Consider the following 19,739-nt stretch of genomic DNA (forward strand, 5'->3'; position numbering starts at 1 on the left):
CGGTCAGAAAATTGGCCCGAAAAAAAAAAACTGCTGGCAAAATGGGTAGAAAAAGTGCGACCTATACGCACCAAAATACGGTAGCTCTCAGGTAACTGTTTTGTGGTAATTTGGCAGAGTCTTGTTACAATCTCAAACAGTTATCCTCGAGGCTGCACCTTCAACCATTGAAAGATCCTTATACGATGCACCCTTCCATTTAAATGAAGTTCCAATGGAGAAACTTTAGTTGAAAATTTGATACAGAAAAACTCAAACATGGAGACAAAATTTATTCTCAATGTAGTTAAGATGAATTTCTGGCACGATTTAAAATGTCTTGTTACAAAACTACAAGAAACATACAGCAAAGTGTAAGTTTTAATGTACAGCTTCAAAAGTATTACTTCACACTATTCACTTAAAACACAAACATTAAATGTGCTTAACACAAAAATGTGATTTTTGTAAACAACTTGATGTAAGAAAAGAAAAACACTTTCACACAACAAAATGAACTGTATTGACTTACAAACATCAATTCATACAGATTTCACTCTGCTGATACAACTTTGGTCCTTTCAAATATATTATGAGTCACAGCTTTAAAAATATGTGTGCTTAAAAAATGAGAAAGCTAAATTTTTCATCTGTTTTAAGTCAAAACAATGACTAAAGCCTGAAACATTGATATAATAGATAACTCAGATAAAGATTCTAAAATTAATGACATCACCACTTTATTCAGGAAGATGTTTCCATTTAAAATGGACAACTTAAAGAACAGTACCCAATCAGTGTATTTTTAAAACAAAATGACGACAAGATATTCCATATATTACTAAAAAATCAAGTTTTAAATGCACTGTTCACAGGCCTCCATGTGAAAAAGTAGGTCTTGGTAGTAACTATCTATTTGTCAGTCAAAATGAGAAAAAAATGAGGAAATACTCCAAATTTCTTCATGCAAGATGTAAGTACAGATAACATAGACTCAACAAAAAGTATCCTCTTTAAAAGTTTTCAAGAAGCAAACATGTTTTTATCAATAAATTGACCCTGTCCTTGACTAAGAGTTGTTGTTGCTTTCCAGAGTTGTTGTAAGAAAGAACACCGAGTGTCACATGGACATAAATTTAAAGCTGATATTTTTCGGGTTATTCCCAACACCTTATTGTCTAAGAAATATGCTATAAAAATGTTGTGCCTACAGCTATACTTCTCAAATTGAGCAAATATCTTTATTTTTATCTGCATCATGGCACACAGATTTATAAAACAGTTCCAAATTTTCTTTCCATCTAACACTTCATTTAAAATACATCAATAAAAAGTAATACAATTAAATTACCTAAGATTTAAACCCTAAAACAATCAACAATATTCCGAGCTTAAAAAAATAATAAAAGGATACTATACAACCATGTAAAAAAGAAAAGAAAAAAGTCCCCAATTTGTGACTTTAAGTCTGGGCCGACTGCTTGACTGTGATGTATTTTGCAAAAGTTCTCGAGTAACAGTTGTTATTTTCTTCAGCTTTATTTCAGTGTTGTGCCTTCTTTTTCATGCTGAAGCTATTACAATCATAGTGAATCTTTCTTATTTTCAAGGCAGAATATAGTATTGTTATCCAAAGTTCTGGCCTTCTTTTTCAAATTTCTTTTTACTTCAGGAATAATTATAATTATACGGAATAATGTTAACCTTGCCTTTATTTCAAGATTTCTAACACAATTCCTTTTTTCTAACAAGTTTTTTTGTCTTTCTTTTGTCTGTTTTGTACAAGCAGTAGTAATCAACTGGGTAACAGCAAGCCTGGATTCTGTACCAGTATCAAGTTAATTCTCTTCAAAAACCCTGCTAAATTTTCACACAAATATAAGAAAGAATTCAATACATGTTACAAGAAACTTCAAAAGCAAAGGGTTTAATTTTATTAAATGAGCGATTAAACGCCACTTTTTGTAAAACATAGTTTTATGACATAAGCCCTTGTTCATAAAACTGCAAAATTCTCACACTGTCACATTTCTCTCAAAAGCTTTCAAGTTGCTAAACTGGAAAACTTTGGACAAAATAAACCTCAGTCACAAAGAATTATTTCATGTCCAAACTGATACCTACTACCTACTACATTCCACTGATGTATAGGACTTTGCTGAAATCAATGGTCTGTCTGAAATTTAGACATCAGAAATTTCAAATTAAGGTAGCTTCTTTTAATATTCATCTATGATGTCTAATGATATCCAGATATTCTTGTATTAAAAGGAACTATCTTAAGATAAAGTTAAGACAGGAACTGCAGTCATTTAATAAAAAGTCAAAGTTTATATTTCATACCTAAATATTAAATACAGGCCTCAGCACCAAGACATTCACTTAGAACAATTACACAGTTACAAGTGCTGACTTCCAAAATTTGATAGAAAAAAATAATAGTGCTGATAGAAACTGAATCTGGCTGAAAAATATCTAAACCTGGTATGTAAAAACATTCTGGATTGTCTGACCAATTATTTATTTTCTACTGAAGACTTAATCCTTGATGCAAGTCATGTTATTATGTCACTAAAATGATGCAAGCAATAGAACTATGCTGTTGGCTCTGTGGAATATAAGAACTCATCCTGTTCGACAGGCTTTTTCACCCACTGCCCATAGCCCGATTTCTTGAAATGTTCAACCAGTTTATTCCTCATCTCCTGGTACTGAACATTCAATGCTTTAAGCTCTCCGTAGGAAACATTTGGAATTTTGTCAAAGTCTGTTACTGTCGATATTCTGCCTTGAAGTGCGTAGAATCTTTTTAACATTTCTCGTTTACACAATCTCGACTCAGTTCCCTGCTCCAATTTTCCCGTTGTCATGTTGATGACTTCCAAACCCTCATCTCCATCGCACCAGTTTACTGCAAAGTTTGGCGCCTTGCCAAGTTGTCTCTGCTCAGGATTGTTGATTCCGCTGAGGTTGGGCTTGTTGATGCAGTATGGCTTTGTGATATCCTCCATGTTTGCCAGACGTCCATAAACGGCCCGAGCGAGATGTTCGTTGTGATACAAAGAACCCAGAATAATGCTCTCAATGTACACTGGCTGAATGTAATGACCAAGCAAGGCACCTAGAAATGAAATTAAAAACATTCTTGTATTTTGTTTTGAATGGGTTTAGTATCACATTAAAACAAAAATATAGGTCACATGGTTTACTTCCAGCTATTGACTGTGGCGGCAGACCTTAGGTGCCTATCCACCATACTTCAGGCATGAGCGGGCAGATGGGTAGAACCACCAACCTTTCGTAAACCAGCTGGAAAAGTTCAACTCATGAAGAATTTTTCACCCCAAGTGAGGTTCTGAATGCACAGCACTGATGGGCGAGTCATTCAAAGTCAGCAACTTAACCACTTGGATTATGGAGTCCTTTAAATTCTTTGAAGTTTCTCATACATATCAAATATAAACTTAGAATACATAAGGAAACTATTAACGAGCTTTCATTTTACAGAATATAGCTTTTATTATAAAAGAAACAAGTTTTCATGTATCATTTGTTTACACAAACTATATGTATGTACTGAAAAATATCTGTGAAAAGATCCTTTGCCAGCATAAAACACAATAAAGCAACATAAAGTAGACTTGATTTGATCAGTCTATTCACGAGAGGAAATGGAATGTGCAACTTCCCTCATGCCTGATAGCACCAGCTTCATCAGAATTCTATTATAGTAAAAATTAATTTCACCATGATCCCAAACGACCAGAAAATATAATCAATATAATAGATGACTACTTAAGTATGTAAGTCTGACATAGCAAAAGAATTTCTGCTATATTTTATGAAACTATTCAAATTTAACTGACCTTGAATGCCAAGGAGGTTCCAGCGAGCTATCTTATCACTGCAGGACATGGTCAGGAGTCGTTCCCCTTGAATCACTCCGTCCCAAGTCTGCACACCCACAGCCATTCTCACTGGAATAGTTCCCTCGCCAGATTCTATTTTTGTTCGAAGCTGTCCTCTAGCCTTCCTATTTGGATGTTTATCCCCGCCTTCATTTTCACTCCCTTGCTGAATCTCGTGTGGCGAGAATATTCTGGAATCACCACATGGTGCTGTGCTTATATACAAATGGAATTTTACGTCATCTTTGAGTTTACAACCTTTCTCACACATCTCAAAAACTGATTCCTCAATCTGTTTGGGATCATTGGAAGCCATCTTTTCTAATTGAGAATAAAGGAATCTGATTGTTGATCTGCGTGCCAGTATCTCAGCATGGAAGTCATTCACACTCAGTCCACTGGTACTAAGATACTCTCCATTAATACATTTAGTTCCTGCCGAGACACACAACACCTTGGATTGTGAGAGATCTTCACCACGGGTCATCACCATTCCAGCAAGAACTTTTCTCCGAGCATACTGACTCTTCAAGTCATCTGTTAGTTCAGCAAACTTGCCCTGTACTAACTTGGCTACATGGTCCGCCAGTGCAGAAGGTGGCTCTCCGCTCTCTGTGTTGTTGACAGGCATAGCACCTACAAAACACGAATAAACTAGAGCTATCACTAAAGGTGATGAATGTACCCCCCGCATGCACTGACACAGTACACTGAATTTGACACACACAAGACTGCATAATTATGTGGACTGTATGTATACAGTATAGTAACAAAAAACAAAGTCCCATAACTATGCAGAATATTTATCTAAAAGAATGTAACATGCACCATGCACAACTAGGGTTGGTACTGATCACTTGTGTGAAGTTTCATTAAATTGTGTGCAAGGGTTTGGTAGATTAGGCACGCACAAGATTGCATATGCAGGCTGTATGTACATAGTATGTTAACAAGAAACAAAGTCCCATAACTCTGCAATTTTTGTCGCTGAAAGAACCTAACATGCCCCATGCACAACTACTGTTGTTACTGATCAGTTGTGTGAAGTTTCATTAAATTGTGTCAAGGGGATAAGGAGAGATGGTGCGCACAAGATTGTGTCTATGTATATAGTATAGTAACAAAAAAACAAAGTCCCATAACTCTGCACATTTTTTTTCTGAAAGAACCTAACGTGCCCCATGCACAACTACTGTTGTTACTGATCAGTTGTGTGAAGTTTCATTAAATTGTGTCAAGGGGATGAGGAGAGATGGTGCGCACAAGATTGTGTCTATGTATATAGTATAATAACAAAAAAACAAAGTCCCATAACTCTGCAAATTTTTTTTCTAAAAGAACCTAACATGCCCCATGCACAACTACTGTTGGTACTGATCACTTGTGTGAAGTTTCATTAAATTGTGTCAAGGGGATGAGGAGAGATGGTGCGCACAAGATTGTGTCTATGTATATAGTATAGTAACAAAAAAACAAAGTCCCATAACTCTGCAAATTTTTTTTCTTAAAGAACCTAACATGCCCCATGCACAACTACTGTTGGTACTGATCACTTGTGTGAAGTTTCATTAAATTCTGTCAAGGGGATATGGAGAGATGGTGCGCACAAGATTGCGTCTACGGACAGACGGACAGACGACCAGACGGACAGACAGACAGACGGACAGACAGACAGACAGACATCCTGAAACCAGTATACACCCCCTTACGACTTTGTTGTCGGGGGGTACAATAATAAATTCTAATTAACAAACAAAATATACTCATATGATAATGTATCAAAGATACAATGGTCTTGAATATTTTGAAACATTTACAAAATACTTATAAGTTATTAGATTTGTATTGAGAAATATGCACAAGTTCTGCAGCGGAAATATTTCGCAACTTTAGAAGCGCAATATTATTCCTCGAAAGAACGAGTGCATATTTCTCGATGCAAATCTAATAATCGTTTTATTACATGCTCATGTACACTAAAAATTATTATATAAATGATATAAATCTGTAATTAAGCCTGAGTGAAAGTGAAAATATCGTCGTTAAAAAACTGTTAAACACGACGACATACATGAAACTGACGTCACACACCCGATATGGAATTCAAAGGTCAATATGGAAAAATATTGACGTTTCAGGTTCCACTGAAACTCAAAGGAGTTTTTAAATGAGTATGTAATAACTATATATACATACTAACATTAAGGTAGTTTAGCAATGCTAAATCAGCATGTCTGATTAATCAAGGCAGTCTGGAAGACAGCTATATCCCCCGCCACTGTTATGGATAGTGAAAGGGTTGATGGTATTGGGTGGAACCATTAAACATTTGAGTTATGACACTGACTTTAAGCTGGCAGGGGTGAATTTTGAATTATGCACATTGTTTTGATATGGGGAATATTATAGCCAAGTCGTATTAAAATCCTTCAAGGGGTTTAGGAGATACAGAGCAGACATAAAATGGAAGGCTTAAACCTTTGACCTTGTGTTGTGACCTTGATCTTGAGCAAACATGGCTGACTCATGAGTTCTGCACATCGTCTTGATGAGGTGATCAATTGACCCAAGTTTCATGAAAATCCTTCAAGGGGTTTAGGAGATACGGAGCTGACACAAAATGGAAGGCTCAAACATTTGACCCAGAGCTGTGACCTTGGCCTTAAGCAGACATGGCTGACTCATGAGTTCTGCACATCGTCTTGATGAGGTGATCAATTGACCCAAGTTTCATGAAAATCCTTCAAGGGGTTTAGGAGATACGGAGCAGACACAAAATGGAAGGCTCAAACATTTGACCCGGAGTTGTGACCTTGACCTTAAGCAGACATGGCTGACTCGTGAGTTATGCACATGGTCTTGCAGGGATATAAATTAACACTCAGACCCTGTTAGCCAACTGGGCTCATTACAGGCAAATTCTAGGGGCCCAGCCTAAAAGTTAGGGGCCCAGCTATTATTAGCGGGAAAATATACTAACAGCAGTTTAGATCGACATAATTAATGATAAGTCTTGTAATTTGCTTCCTGCCAAAATACATCAATTTCTTAAATATAATTACAGAACACTCATCAAACTCACACATTCGGACACAGACTCTCAAACACAGACGCACTTAAAGTTTGAATGATTTTTGCAGCACTAGAGGATTTGGGTTGTTTATGGGCATTTTGATAGAGGCTGCACGCTTATGGACACCTGAATTGTAGTATTTTGTTACATTGTCGTGTTACAGGTCACTCACAATTATGAAATTATTACTTGTACAAAAAGTACACACCATGTTGCTGTCGGTGTTCTATGCAGCCGCGGTCTGTTAACAGCCCATTTTTCATTAAAAGTCCTCATTGGCCTTTAGGTCTTTAAATAATCCTGATAATATTTCCTTTTGTCCCCACGACCGGCCGTTCTAAGCTCTTTAACAACCTTCAATAAACCTCTACTTTCTAGTGCTGTATTTCTATGGGCGCAGCCATTGTTAGTGTCGGAATAATGATCCGCCTATTCCGATTGGTCGTAGTATATATCGGTAATTTTGATTGGTCGATTTAAGTGACGTAGTGCATATTAATAAGACAGTCTCGGAAAAACCCAGAATATTGACATTAATAGGTGAATCCAAAGCCATTCGCCGGCTGGGCGACTATTTTGGAACATTGACTCGACCAGCTTCAAATCTGGTCGCACTGGGCGACTGGGCGAGTGTTAATTTATATCCCTGTCTTGATGAGGTGATCATTTGACCAAAGTTTCTTGAAATTCCTTCAAGGGGTTTAGGAGTAACAGACCAGACACAAAATGGAAGGCTCAAACATCCGACTTTGGCTTGTGACCTTGACCTTAAGCCAACATGGCTGACTCATAAGTTCTGCACATCGTCTTGATGAGGTTATCATTTGACCCAAGTTTCATGGAAATCCTTCATGGGGTTTTGGAGATACAGAGTGGACACAAAATTGAAGGCATAAACCTTTGACCTCAAGCTGTGACCTTGAACTTGAGTCGACATGTTCTGCATATCGTCTTGATGAGGTGATCATTTGACCCAAGTTCCATGATTATCCTTCAAGGGGTTTAGGAGATACAGAGCTGACATGAAATGCTACGGATGGACAGACGAATGGACGGACGGAGACCATTCCTATAACCCCCCACCACTCGTGGCCGGGGATTAATAATACCATAAAAAAGCAGCAATTACAAGAACTCTTGATATTTGGTGAATTGTAAAAAGTTATAAGATATTGATATATGTACATTTTATCCGACTATCTGAAAATAGTTAAATCTACAACTATGAAAAGTTTCATTAAAATCTATGGTGCAGAACTTTTTCTCTAAGCAAAAATCTCATCAATGTGTGATTTTCTTATAGAAGCCCCATTGTACAAATTGAATGATGGACCAGTATCCTTAAATTGGTAAAACAAAAAATTTAAGCAGATGACCCTATCACCTGTATCTGCTGAATTTCCCGAACTGTTAGATACAATGATGCTGTGAAAATGTATGATCTAATAATAAGCCTAAAACATAAATGAAACCCACAGAATAATTTCCAGTATTTGTTGGTGACAAACAGATTTTTATCTAACACAGTGACATAGCAACAATTAGGCCCACAAAGGATTATGAGAAACAAAGAAACTTTTTCCAGGGAGTATGCTAATGTATGGTTCAAACGCTGATCCTTAGTTTCCGGCTACCCCTCTACAACTAATTTTTTTCCTTCCTCTTCAGCTTGGAAAAATACACTTTGATTTATCACATGTTTGACGTCGCGGGAGTGTAATAAAGCCATTATTTAAAAATGATAATACACTAGTGTAATAAAGCTTTGACTTTGACGTCATTTATAGTATAAGAGACGTTGGTCAAATTGTCTTGATTATATAGTAAAGGAAAGCAGAATTTTTGACGTTTCGTCAGGAAAAGCTGACATGTGATAAAAAGAATATTACATTTGTGACTTTCCACAATGAATTTATTAAACTCGTTGAATACAATCAATAAAATGCTGGGCAGAGCCTCGAATTTTATGACTTTATTCAGCTTGTTTAATAAATTCAATATGAAAAGACACTGATGTAATATCCTCTATTTATACCCTAGACTAATTTTCTTCTTCCAATTAAATAAGGATTACAGGAAACTATCAATGAGCTTAAACTGATGTTGACTGTTAACCTTTACAGATGTCACCATCAGTCTCCATATATTAAGCCCTAAAAGCCAATACAAATGTATTTAGCTAATAACCAAGTGCTGTAATTTGCAGGATAGGTTGGAACAACTATTAATTTTTCATATATAGTAGTGATAAAATGTCAAGTGGTGTCAACTATATTTTCCAAGAGTTCTGTATTTGACAAGGGTTGATGCCATATTTAGTATACTGTGCAGCCAATATAGAACTAAACCACAGGGGTGGCTTCAATGTGTTTGTTGTATAGAGAATGACATTACAGGTAGTCTTAGGTCAAACTGTTAAAGCAGAAAAATGACTTAAGGGATTTGAGACCTACAGAATTTTAGTTCAAAACTCCTTTCATTATGCCAGTAAAATGACTATTTTTTGTAAAATGGCAGGGCTGAATTTTTTGGCTTAAAATAATAAATTTAGAAGTTAAATATTTGCAACATAAAGAACTTACCAGGTCCCCATGAGAATGTGAGGTTATAGATCTTTGCTAGGGCCGCCTGTGCTGCCCGAGCCTTTGCAAGCTTCTTGTTTTTGGCTGTTCCTGTGAAGGTTTCACCATCTACTGTTACCGCCATTGTAAATGTCTTTGAATGTTTGTCACCAGTTTCGGACATACATTCATATTTGAGATTTGGTTTAAGTTCATTGAGGATCATTATTGGATTTTTGCCCTCATGGTGCTGGAGAGCCTTCGTTTTTTTCCCAGAATTCACACCAATGCCGTTGCCATTCTGGGCTTGTGATTGAGCAATTGAAGTTTCTACACCTTCCGCACCCTCGAAGTTCTGAATAAACACCTCTGGATTGTCCGATGTGAAATCTACATTCATCTGTGGCTGGCGGCCGAGGGCAGCATGAGCATCAGATGCGTTCGGAAACTGTACAAATGATTTCAAAGCAAGTTCTGCAGCGGCCAACTTTGCCGCCTTTTTTGAGTTGCCTTGACCAGTGAAGACTTGATTGTTCACTTCGACTGACATTGTAAACACGGGTGCATGTGTCGGCCCTGTCTGTGAAACTACCGTGTACTGGATGCCTGAAGAAAAACAAGACACAACTGAAAGGTAACTGATGAGACCAACCAAAGAAAATAAAATAGTTACAGAGCTCCAGATAAGATGCGTATTTGCGTAAATACGTTTTGAAATTTACAAAAAACGCATTTAAAATCAAACCTACGCGTACTGATACGCATTGAAAAAACGGGATACGTATTTTACTCGATTTAAGTGCGTAATCCAATTTTATCGTAAATCAAGCACATCCTTTTTGTAATCGAGTACAACAAACAAAAATGGTGTCTCATAAAAGCAAACGCAAACGATATCGTAAAATAATGCCATTTTCTTCTTCAAGTATATTAGTATGTGACAAGAGATGACTCAGACAAGGACAATGCCTATTGCTAAGCACGTGATCTATGATACATAATGGGTAACTGTTGAAAAAGCCGAAGCACCATACATCATTTACATGTTGGTGTTTCTGAAAAAAAACATTGACAAAGTATCACTGGCTGTTGATATACCGCAGTGGTCAGTAACTGAAATTAAGATGTAGTGTAAGATGTAATGTATGCAGTAAACAAAATGTTAAAACTATTTGGATGAAGGCTCAAAAAATATTCAGGAAAACACAGCATTGGTCGACAAAGGCACTTCAACGGAGCACATGAATATCAGAAAATTATACAAACAAACAGTTATTATTATTACCCTTTTAAATGATTTCGAATTCTAAAAAAACATTTAGAATTCTAAAATACCCTTTTGAAAAAACATCTAGGAGTAAAATACCATTTGAAAAAAAAACTAGGGGGGTAAAATACCCTTTAACCTAAAATCTTATCTGGAGCTCTGTAGTTATCATATTGGACTAGAGATATATAATGATGCCAAACAACAATAATTAAAAAAACATCGTAACACGCAAAAAAATTTGGTTAAAACAAAGTTTAATGAAGATCCAATTACCATTCTATTTTGATGAAACATGGCTTCTACAATACTAGCAGTTTTAAGTACATTTACAATTCTTTAGAAAAGGACAGACTGACATGTTTTATCGTAATATATCTAATAAATTTTCTTTAAATAGGTATCATAATGCCTAAATTAGTATTGTTCTCTAGTCCTCTAAACAGGCTTCTGTGTTTTAAAAGGACAGGCAGATTCAAAGCTTTACACTAGTCATTTTGTGATAGGGCCAGTGCTTTCTGACAGAATGATTTTTTTAAGTTTCTACACAGTAAGTTGGGTGGGTAATGACATGCGGGTGTTGTGTAAAGGGAGGGGAGGTAATGTAAATGAGAGGTACAGTCACCCAAGGAACATCTGTGTAATATTATTTTGAATTTGGGCCAACAGTTTCAGAAGAGATTCTGAAAGATTTCTATATAACCATATATAGAAAACTAGCCTCACCACCAGGCAGCCACGTTATTTAAGGAAACATAATTATTTGAAAGGAATTTGGCAAAGGCTCACCAAAGGAACATTGCTGTCAAACTATTCCAAAATTGGACCAGCAGTTTCAGGAGAATATTTCTTACAGTTTTCCATAAAGCAATATAGAGAAAACTAGCCCTGCCCCCTGGCATCATGTTTTTAATGAAACAGACTGAACTGAAGGAACTTCCCAGAGGGTCAGCAACTTCTGACAAGACTTTTGAACTTTTCATAATTGTGTCACAACTGTGGCCTCTAGAGTGTTCACAAGCTTTTCCTTTGATTTGACCAGGTGACCTAGTTTTTGATCCCACATGACCCAGATTCGAACTTGACCTAGAGATCATCCAGACAAATATTCTGACCAAGCTTCATAAAGATTGGGTCAAAACTGTGGCTTCTGGAGTGTTCACAAGGCAAATGTTGACAGATGACACACGACGGACGTCGGACAATGACCTGTCACAATACCTCACCAGGCGAGCTTAAAAATTGACTTGGAGTGTATCATTACAAGACGATTCACATTATATACAGAATATGCATAGATTTTATCAAATGAAACAGCTGTCACAACATTTTCAAAACGCAAAAAAGTGAAGTATCATTTCAAAATTAAAGTCAGAATTATGGGACCTTGGACAAGAACTTACTTTATGATCTTTACAACCTGCTTTAAGTTCAATGCAATGTAAGTTCAGAGTATTCTATAAGAAATCAACAATTTTCAATTTTGCTATATTTTCTAAGAAAAAAGGAGGACTACTTTTGTCAAAATAATGGACAGAGTTATGAAAGTTGATATGTAAACTAGGAATATGTTCTTAAAAGTTTGTGAGACCTGACATGTGAACCTGACTTAGGATCTAACCAACTTATTTTCAAGTTCCACTGAAATACTTTCATTTGTTTCAGAGATGTTCAAAGAAAACATCCTTTTTGTCATTTTTTTTAAGTCAAACAAGAGTGCCAGACTGTCACAAAATACGCCCGTCTAAATATTCAGTTACGTATCATAAAGGTAATAATGTTGATGTTGTATGCCTTGTTAACCGAAAAAGAGTAAGAAGAAATCAAGGTATTTGTGAGGTTCCATGTGGGATGAAATTGACAATCGGATCAAAACTGTTTGAATGGACAAGGCTAATTTCGCAGATTTCAAGTAATTCAAGGGCCATAATCCAAGAGTGCCTGGGGCAATCTGGGTGGTAATCAAACTTGGCCGAGATATTATGCCCACAAACATTGTCACTAAGTTTGGTGAAGATCAGATGAAAACTGCTCGACTTAGAGGGCGGACAAGGCTAAATGCGCAGATTTCGAGTAATTCAAGGGCCATAATCCAAGTGCCTGGGGCGATTTGGGTGGTTATCGAACTTGGCCAAGATGTTATGCCCACAAAACATTGTCAGCAAGTTTAGTGAAGATCGGATGAAAACTGTTTGACTTAGAGAGCGGACAAGGCTAAATTCGCAGTTTTTCGAGTAATTCAAGGGCCATAATTCAAGAGTGCCTGGGGCGATTTGGCTGGTTATCAAACTTGGCCGAGATATTATGCCCACAAACATTATCAGCAAGTTTGGTGAAGATCAGATGAAAACTGTTTGACTTAGAGAGCGGACAAGGCTAATTTCGCAGTTTTTCGAGTAATTCAAGGGCCATAATCCAAGAGTGCTTGTGGCGATTCGGCTGGTTATCGAACTTGGCCAAGATATTATACCCACAAACATTGTCATCAAGTTTGGTGAAGATCGGATGAAAACTGTTTGACTCAGAGAGCGGACATGTTTTTGGACGCCGCCTGTCCGCCTAGGGTGTTCACATAATACGCCTCGCTCTTTCACAGACGGGCGTATAAAAAGGAGATTAATTTTGTCAATATAATGGGCAGTGTTACAGAGCTTAGTGTGTAAACTTACATCATCATCTTAAATGTTTGTATGAAATTTCAATCAAATGCATCAACAGATTTAAGAAATGTAAATTTTGGGAAATTTTCCTAGTGAAAACAGCAGATAATTTTGTCAAAACAAGTCAGAGTTATAGGACTTGGTAAGTGAACATGTCTCGCGATCCTAAAAATACACTGTATGTTTCAACATGATATCTGTACTGGTTCCCTAGAAGGGATTGGACGAGATGGGACAGGACAGATCATGGATGAACGGAACAAAGTGATTCTTATATTGGCTTGAGTGTATAGGAGATGTTCATTAAAGAAACTGTGGATGACGGACAGATGACAGACATCCAACTATCCCAAAGGCTCACCATGAGCTCCTCCTGTTCTGGAGAGCTAAAAATCTTGCTTATGCTAAAATCAATTTTTACTAGAGATCATTACAACTATGACATCTCCTTTAAAATTCCTAAAAATGACAGAATCTAACAGAATCTACCTGGCTTTAATTCGTACAGATGCATTAGTGCATTTTTGGGTTGAGCCTGCGTTTTCAATCTCTTAGCAGCCTTTCCCTGAGGCCCAGGGAAGGATCGTTTCTTCCCCTGCATGTCACTGCCTTCCCCTTCACCTTTCTCTGTCACTTCGGACTCATCTGGAAATAGATAAAAAGCATTTCACTTAAAGTATACATCAATATTATAGATATAGAAAATTATTTTCTTTAAGGTAATGACATAAAGACCATATAAGCCGCGCCATGAGAAAACCAACATAGTGCGTTTGCGACCAGCATGGATCCAGACCAGCCTGTGCATCCGCACAGTCTGGTCAGGATCCATGCTGTTCACTTTCAAAGCCTATTGGAATTGGAGAAACCGTTAGCAAACAGCATGGATCCTGACCAGACTGCGCGGATGCGCAGACTGGTCTGGATCCATGCTGGTCGCAAAGCCACTATGTTGGTTTTCTCATGGCACAGCTCATAATAAGAAATAGCAACAAATCAATTCATGAACAAATTAGTTTTCAGGAACAACCAATCAGAAGCTTCAGTTCTGACTGGTTTCCAAGCTCTGTCCAACCCAGGAGTAATTCTCATTGTGCTGTGTCACGCTGGTAGAGGGTTATTTGACCAAAATGTCTGCACTTGAAAGTCAACTCAAGATACTTCTAGAAAGAGAATCAAACATAGGAGTGTGAAAACCTATTAAACATTAAAACAAACTTCAGTAGAAACACAGATCAATTTGTATCGAGACAAAATCTACTTGAGCATTTTTCACTGTCTGCTGGTTCTAAGGTGTGAAAATGCAATCCATTGACACTTCTGTGCCAAATTACACAAGAGCTGTTACCTCTTTCCAGAAAGTGCATACATGTCTAAAGACAGCTCAGTAATTGTCTTATTTTAGATCACTGGTTTAAGAACAGTAAAAGTGAAATTAATCTGTTTTCTGTAGGAACAGCTGAAGAACAAAACTTTATGTCTAAGTTTAATTTTAACACTTACAATGTCATTAACTAGTTTTAGTTGTTAATCGTTTGGAACAGAGATAAGGTTTTTATCTGTTTATCTCAGCTAAGCACATTGCATGCCATCTTTTATGAATTTCTTTTACAACAGAGAAGTAACAAACTTCACTGCTTTTCAGTGTCAGAGCAACATCATATAAAAATTCTCTTTTTTGGGGGAAAATAGTTCTATCTCATTGCAACATAACTTCTGAAAGTGTCATAGGACTTTAAAAGAAAAAGCAGTTCTGTCAAAATACATACCGGTAATTTTGATGCATTATCATGTCTAAAGATAAATTCCAGTCAAAATAAATAGGTTTATTTTTTTCTTTGTTCTTCCCCTTATGCTTTCATAATCTCTAATTCTTCCATTCAAGATCATGCAGATACCAATAGAAGAAAATGTCTTGACATACCGTTGACTACTGAAATGCTCCTGTCATAACGCTGCATATAAATTTCTATCAAGAAATATCAAATTGGAGTGCAGTTTTATGCAGTTTTATAAACAGATAGTATCTGGCACTAAAATCTCTAGAAATACCTTTATTTACTACATGGGTAATAAGTCTTTATGTTCTTTTAATGATTGCAAACACCAAGTACGAAGAAGTGATGCCAAAACAACTCTCACATTTATTACATCATTATTATGTAAGATTTGGATGGATCCACAAAATCCCTCATAGAAGTAACATCATATCACGGTTTGTCACATCAGATCAATTTTTGTCCACAAGAAAGAGGGTCATATAAAAGACAGAATATGTATTTCTTCAGATTTGACAGCAATCATTTGATACATAACACATAAACAAAACAATGGTTTCTGATCAGAGTCAATGAGGAGACTTTACATTTAAGGTGGAAGAAAGGATACAATCAGATATATGAGCAGAATCAGCAAAAAGGACCCCACATGCTTCAGACTGACACAGGAGAAAAAAAAACCCAATGTTTTTCGTGGCCACTGACAGTGATGACAGAGTAATCAATCTTCTGACTGGCTTACAAATCAAAGAATCAGAGAAAAAGATCACTTACTGGCATACCTGACTGACACATAATCTATACGAAAATCTACTCACAAATGTTGACATATTTTTTCCTAACAAATCAGACATTCTTGTCAATACTGACTGGCAAGATTAAGACCTTTCTACTAATTGGGCCCAGCAACTGAAAAAAAAATTGTGGTCATTCTATAACTTGTAAATTTTGCTTGCTGGATGTCTGAAAATGATCTGAATCAATGTAATCAACTTGGGAAAAGCTGATACTGGGGTCTATGCAATGGTGTGGTAGTAGACCAAGTTGGGATTTAAGCCTTTAACCCAATTAACCTTTACCTTGCTAAATTGCTATAATGGATTGATCCATCATTTAATTTCAGCAGTACCACTAAATATTATCCATGGGGTGTTCACTGAAAATTTACTGACAGAATAGTGAACAGTGCAGGCCATGATCAACTTGCATGGATGTGCAGGCTGATCTTGGTCTGACCTTGGGTCGCAAAGGCAGAATCAATTGCCGCCAACAGGGTAAAGGTTAACCCTGATGCCTGGACACAAGTATCTTTCCCCAAGTAGACTGTATAGGTCATTAGCATTTCTGATACCTACCAAACTTTAAACACTATATTATTAACATAATAAATCGGTATCTCTCTTTATTAAATACACCAAGATTTGTAATTGGTCATCCATTCTGCGCATTTGCGACACCATATTTACATTCTGCACAATATTATTGAAACCACTATGATGTTCCAAAATATATATCTGTTTTCTTACATTTCCAACATGAACTTTTCTGTCAACGACATGATGGGCATGCATGTTGTAAGTTTTTGTGTATACTCAAAAACAAGTGCAGCAACTCCTAATGAATTTTTTACACCAAAAGATCTGCATGTACTTAACGATTAGCTGTCATTCTGCCCGACTTTTCTAACATTTAGTTGATACATAATGCTTCAAAAACCTGTAAATTACAATAACAGATATATTACATATGTTATTACTGCATCTGCTATTTAATGGAGCAATTTGTAAATACTGACAGATTTCTTGGCAGAATGCATAATTCCATTTTGTTACAAGGTACTTACAGTAACTGTCAGACAAGATTTTTCACTTTTCTATACAAAGAAACTGAACATTTTCTTGTTAAATTCTCATATCTGGCCACCCGTGTTTTAAGTAAGACCCAGGACCTCAGCTCAGAGTGAGTTAATTCAAAATTAGAAGTTTTTAATAAATGAAAAGTACCCACTCGCCCTATTTTTCCATTTTGTCCGTATAAGAATGTAAAAAAAGTTATTTTTCTCTAGCCTAAGTTTAAAGTTATCTAAAATTAATTATGTTTTAGCGGAAACAAAATTCTGACAAAATAAAGTCCCTTGTGTACACCACAGAAATAATTCAAAATATTCTGATCAATTTTCACAGAAGTCCTGTTCAATTTCATTCTGCACAATGAAAAGTGATTATAAAATTATGACACTTTCCCCATAAAATCATGCTTTTAACTGCACGCCAATGGTTTGATTTATGTTCACAGAATTTTACCAACTGCAAAAACAGACAATTTTGTGCCTCTCTTAAATCTCTGAATTCCTTTTTTTTATCTCTCTTATTTCCATCACAACAACTATTTTCTGGCATTTAATGTACAAAAGCACAAGTCATGTCTCCCCCAATGCATAGTAGTAATAAGCAAGAAGTTCAGTCAAAGAGACACTGACAGTTGGCTGCAATAGAGATCATCTGCTTGGCATGTCTAAATCATTCCATAAAGTTTCAACATTTAGGCCTAATGGTTCTCAAGTTATGGATTGGAAATGGTTTTCCATGTTCTGGACCCTGTGACCTTGACAACTTAATGAGTGACCTCAAAATCAATAGGGGTCATTTACTCTGCATGTCCAATCATCCTATGAAGTTTCAACATTCTGGGTCAAGTGGTTCTCAATTTATTGATGGGAAAGAGTTTTCCATGTGCAGGCCCCTGTGACCTTGACCTTTGCTCAAGTGACCCCAAAAAAGATAAGGGTCATCTACTCTGTAAGTCCTATCATCCTATGAAGTTTGAAGGTTCTGGGTCAAATGGTTCTCAAGTTATTGATCGGAAACTGTATTCCATGTTCTGGTCCCTGTGACCTTGACCATTGTTCAAGTGACCCAAAAATCAATAGGGGTTATCTACTCTACATGTCCAATCACCTATGAAGTTTCAATATTCTGGGCCAGGTGGTTCTCAAGTTATTGATCAGAAACAGTTTTCAATGTTCAGGCCCCAGTGACCTTGACCTTTGATCTAGTAACCCCAAAAATATTAGGGGTCATCTACTCTGTAAGCCCTATCACCCTTTGAAGTTTGAAGGTTCTAGGGAGAGACATAATCATGGTACATTGTGTGGATACAGCTCTGGTCCTGATCATTCTATTATAATTTGGACAAAATCATACAAGCATAACCATTACATTGTTTAGTCAATCAAAACAGTAAAACAATTCAAAGGGGCTTAATTCTGTCAATAATCATTCAACTGGAAATCAGCAACAACACTCTAGACCAGTCTTGGTACCAATCTATCCAGTCAAATAGGAGAAGTTGGAAAAGAAGCTTGTAGGCATGACAAAACAGTATACCAATGCTCAGAACACTTTGAACAAAGAGTTTAAATAAAACAAATATTCCTGGAGAAAATACCATCTTAATAATTGTGCTACAAAATACCCAGTCTCAACATTCAGCATCAATTATTTACGAGGCCATTTTGAGAGGCCCCAAGTCACTCACCTGAACACCTATAGCTCTTGACTTTGCTTCTGACCAAAATTGGTGAACATCCATAACAATATTTAATGCAAAGTTCATCAAGAAATTGTTTTAAGTTATTTATTCTATTTCTAGCTCTTACAAATCCTGAACTTGGTCAAATGAAGCTATTATAATGTTTTTCAGAAAGATCAATGAAGACTACATGTTTTAAGTGTTTTTTTTTTTCCATTTTTATCTCTACCAGCCCATAAAATACACCAGAGGCAGAGAAAGGGTTGCTACAGACCAATGTTTTTGAAAACTATCATGGTTTTTAAATATATGTCTATTTTTAGCTCTGGCATCCTCTAAAAGGGGTCAAGTGAACCATCTGAGCAAACCTTATAAGAGGATGCTACAGACCAAGTTTGGTTAAGATCCAAAAAGGAACTCAAGGAAAGATATTTAAGTTTCTCTATTTTTCAATCTGGCAGCTCCTAAAAAGGACTGCGTGGAACCATTTGAATAAACTTGAGAGAGGTCTATACAAGGATGCTGCAAACAAACTTGGCGAAGATTCATTCACTGGTTCATGAGAAGTTGCTGATAATCTTTTATTTATTTGTAGCCCTGGCTGCCCTTAAAAGGTGTCAAGTGGAACCATTTGAACGAACTAGAAAGAGAACCATGCCTGGATGATCCATCCGTACATATAGCTCACTCTGAACACATTTCAGTCACAGGTGGCAGTAACATACCTAGGATACAGTATGGGTCCATGAGCCATATGCCCTTAAATTTACTGCAATTATAATGTTTTCTTAGGAAAAAAATGACAAAAAGCCATTTTGAAAAAATTTTTGCTCTGTGAAAATGAGCCATGAGAAAGGTGATCAAGAACAGTTTGACGTGTGCATTACTTCCAGGTACGTATTTTTTTTTCAAAACAATATTTCCTTATCAATGGTTGGCCGCCTTTTCGGCAAAAGATTAATCTTTCAGAAAAACCTTACTT

At 36.5% G+C, this 19,739-nt stretch overlaps 1 protein-coding gene across 4 annotated transcripts in view; it reads right to left on the reverse strand.

Annotated features, from left to right (window-relative positions):
• Positions 1 to 259: 259 nt before the first annotated feature.
• The window catches only part of LOC123561641 (double-stranded RNA-specific editase 1-like), an 88,210-nt gene continuing 68,730 nt past the window's right edge, over positions 260 to 19,739 (reverse strand). For all 4 annotated transcript variants that reach the window (XM_053553032.1, XM_053553030.1, XM_053553031.1 and 1 more), the window contains exons 2-5: positions 13,938 to 14,093; positions 9,543 to 10,127; positions 3,846 to 4,523; positions 260 to 3,100 (exon numbers count right to left, since the gene is read on the reverse strand). In XM_053553032.1, the coding sequence (XP_053409007.1) occupies positions 2,574 to 3,100; positions 3,846 to 4,523; positions 9,543 to 10,127; positions 13,938 to 14,049 (1,902 nt within the window). In that variant the 5' untranslated portion in view covers positions 14,050 to 14,093 and the 3' untranslated portion in view covers positions 260 to 2,573. The remainder of the gene's footprint in view (positions 3,101 to 3,845; positions 4,524 to 9,542; positions 10,128 to 13,937; positions 14,094 to 19,739) is intronic.

The sequence above is a fragment of the Mercenaria mercenaria genome, chromosome 10, assembly GCF_021730395.1.
Source record: "Mercenaria mercenaria strain notata chromosome 10, MADL_Memer_1, whole genome shotgun sequence".
Lineage (NCBI taxonomy): Eukaryota > Metazoa > Mollusca > Bivalvia > Venerida > Veneridae > Mercenaria > Mercenaria mercenaria.